Raw genomic sequence first — 2,146 nt, forward strand, 5'->3', positions numbered from 1 at the left:
CACAAGTGGCCCTGGGCAAGGAGAGGGCTGAGAGGCAGAAAGAGATAGTGCCAGGTTGGGCAAGAAGTCCCGAAGGAGAGGATTTTAACTCCGTGCTTTGGCTTCTTCTCTGCCACTGCAGGAGTCGCACTGGCCCAAGGCAAGGGAGCAGGCTCCCTGGCTAAGTCTGTACATCCGGTCCTCAGAGTGCTCACCTTGAGCCTCACCTCACTGCTCAAGCCCCATCAGGGCTCAAGCCCCAGAAAGTCAGTCTGCCAATTAGCAAGTGATTCAAGTCCCAGTATGAGCTGAAGATTAACAAGTCCAAGATCAGTTACCAGTTACCCAATCAGCAGTGTGATTACATCCTGTCTGTCTCTTTCTCTTTCTGTCTCTGTGAAGTCATGTTAACCACTTTCTGATGGAAGATTATGGGTGCTCCTGGGGAGCCCTCAGAGGGAAATGCAACTCAAGTGACCTTCTGAAGATGGCTACTTGTGCCTACAGGCTAGACAGATGGTGTGGGGCCCCAGGGGTGAGTGACGGTCCAATGCCTTCAATGAAGTTGTTCCATTGATCATAGTCCTCCTTCAGGTCTGAATGGGAAAAAAAAAATAGGAGGGCAAATCATTATAAGATGAGATTAATGGGTCATTCCAGAGAGAAGGAGCATTGGGATACTAAAGGACCTGATTATGGTGGTTGTGATGGTAGCAGTAGTAACCATAGCTACTATTTCTTCAGGGCCTTTATAAACATGCTTTACATGTAACCTTGTTTAATCCTTAACAATTCAATCATGATTGTAATAATGAGGGTAATACTTATTTGAGGTGGCACAGTGTTTAAGTGCTCAGCTGCGACCTGAGAGGTCAGCAATTTGAACCTATGAGCCACTCCCTGGGAGAAAGATGTGGCAGTCTGCTTCCATAGAGATTTACAGCCTTGGATACCTTATGGAGCAGTTCAACTGTGTCCCATAGGGTCGCAATGAGTCTGAATTGACTCTACGGCAACAGGATTGGTTTTGGTTTAACACTTATTGTGGGATAATTCACGTTAGGCACTGTGCTAAATGCTCTGCATGCCTTGTTTCATTAAATTTTCAAAACATCCCTATGAACTAAATACTATTGTTAACCCAATTTTATAGTTGAGAAAACTGAAGCTTAGAGAAGCTAACTAACTTGCTCAAGGTCCTAACAGTTAGTAAGTATCAGAGAATTCAAATCCGGGTGGGAAAGGGTCAGCTAATAGCCTACTTCTGGGCTCAGGGATGCTGTGAAGCAAGGCGAGAGCCCCCCCCCCCCAGCATAGTAGATGCCAGTAAAGCCAGTGCCACCTCAATGAAAGGCAGAAGCAGCAGAGTGGTGACATCTTGAAGCAGCTTAAGACCAAGCAAGATTAAAGAGAGAGCCCTGGAATCAGATGGGTTTCACTACATGCAAACCAGTCAGAAAGGGTCCAAGACCTCAGGCTGCCGGAGCAGGGCATAAGCTGAGCAGGCAAATGGCATCCTCGTTCAAAGCAAACAAAACCTGGGAAGAAGGCAGGGATCATCCTCATTTGTCTTTGGATGCTCAGTGCCCTGCCAAGGGGCTGGCATGGAAGAGGACCTCCACAAATAACTGCTACATATTCATTAACTCAATAAACAGTGAGCACACCATGTGCTACACTATTCTAGGTGCAAAGATACATCTGTCAACAAAACAGAAACCTCTATCCTCAGACAGCTCACAATCTAGCAGGCAGGATGAACAATAAACATAGTACATTATATAGTAATGAAAAGGCAGTAAGTGCTATGGAAAAGAAATAAATAAAATAGAGCCAGATCAGGAAAGCAGTAGTGGCTGAGGCATGAAGACCAGGAGAGAGAGGGAGGGAGGGAGGGAGAGAGGGAGCAATATTTTATTTTATTTTATTTTGATTTGGGTGAAGATTTACAGAGCAAATTCACTTTCCATACAGCAGTTCACATATACTTAGTCTCATGTCATTGACCACAGTTTACCACAATGCAACAGCTCCCCTCCAACTTCCTCCCCATAGTTACCTCTTCCCAGAGTCCATCCCTCCATACTCTCCTGCCCCCTGAGCTGTCTCCCTGTGCATAAGCAGCCCTTCCTTCTCCCATGATTGTTCTCTCCAGGGCATGTGTCTA

At 45.9% G+C, this 2,146-nt stretch overlaps 1 protein-coding gene across 1 annotated transcript in view; it reads right to left on the bottom strand.

Moving 5' to 3' along the window:
* Positions 1–480: 480 nt before the first annotated feature.
* The window catches only part of PAFAH2 (platelet activating factor acetylhydrolase 2), a 42,804-nt gene continuing 41,138 nt past the window's right edge, over positions 481–2,146 (bottom strand). Inside the window, exon 10 of the mRNA XM_007935755.2 lies at positions 481–575. Coding sequence (XP_007933946.1) covers positions 481–575 — 95 coding nt within the window. The remainder of the gene's footprint in view (positions 576–2,146) is intronic.

The sequence above is a fragment of the Orycteropus afer genome, unplaced genomic scaffold (assembly GCF_000298275.1).
Source record: "Orycteropus afer afer isolate SDZICR_OR568_19922 unplaced genomic scaffold, OryAfe1.0 scaffold00031, whole genome shotgun sequence".
NCBI classification, from domain to species: Eukaryota; Metazoa; Chordata; class Mammalia; order Tubulidentata; family Orycteropodidae; genus Orycteropus; species Orycteropus afer.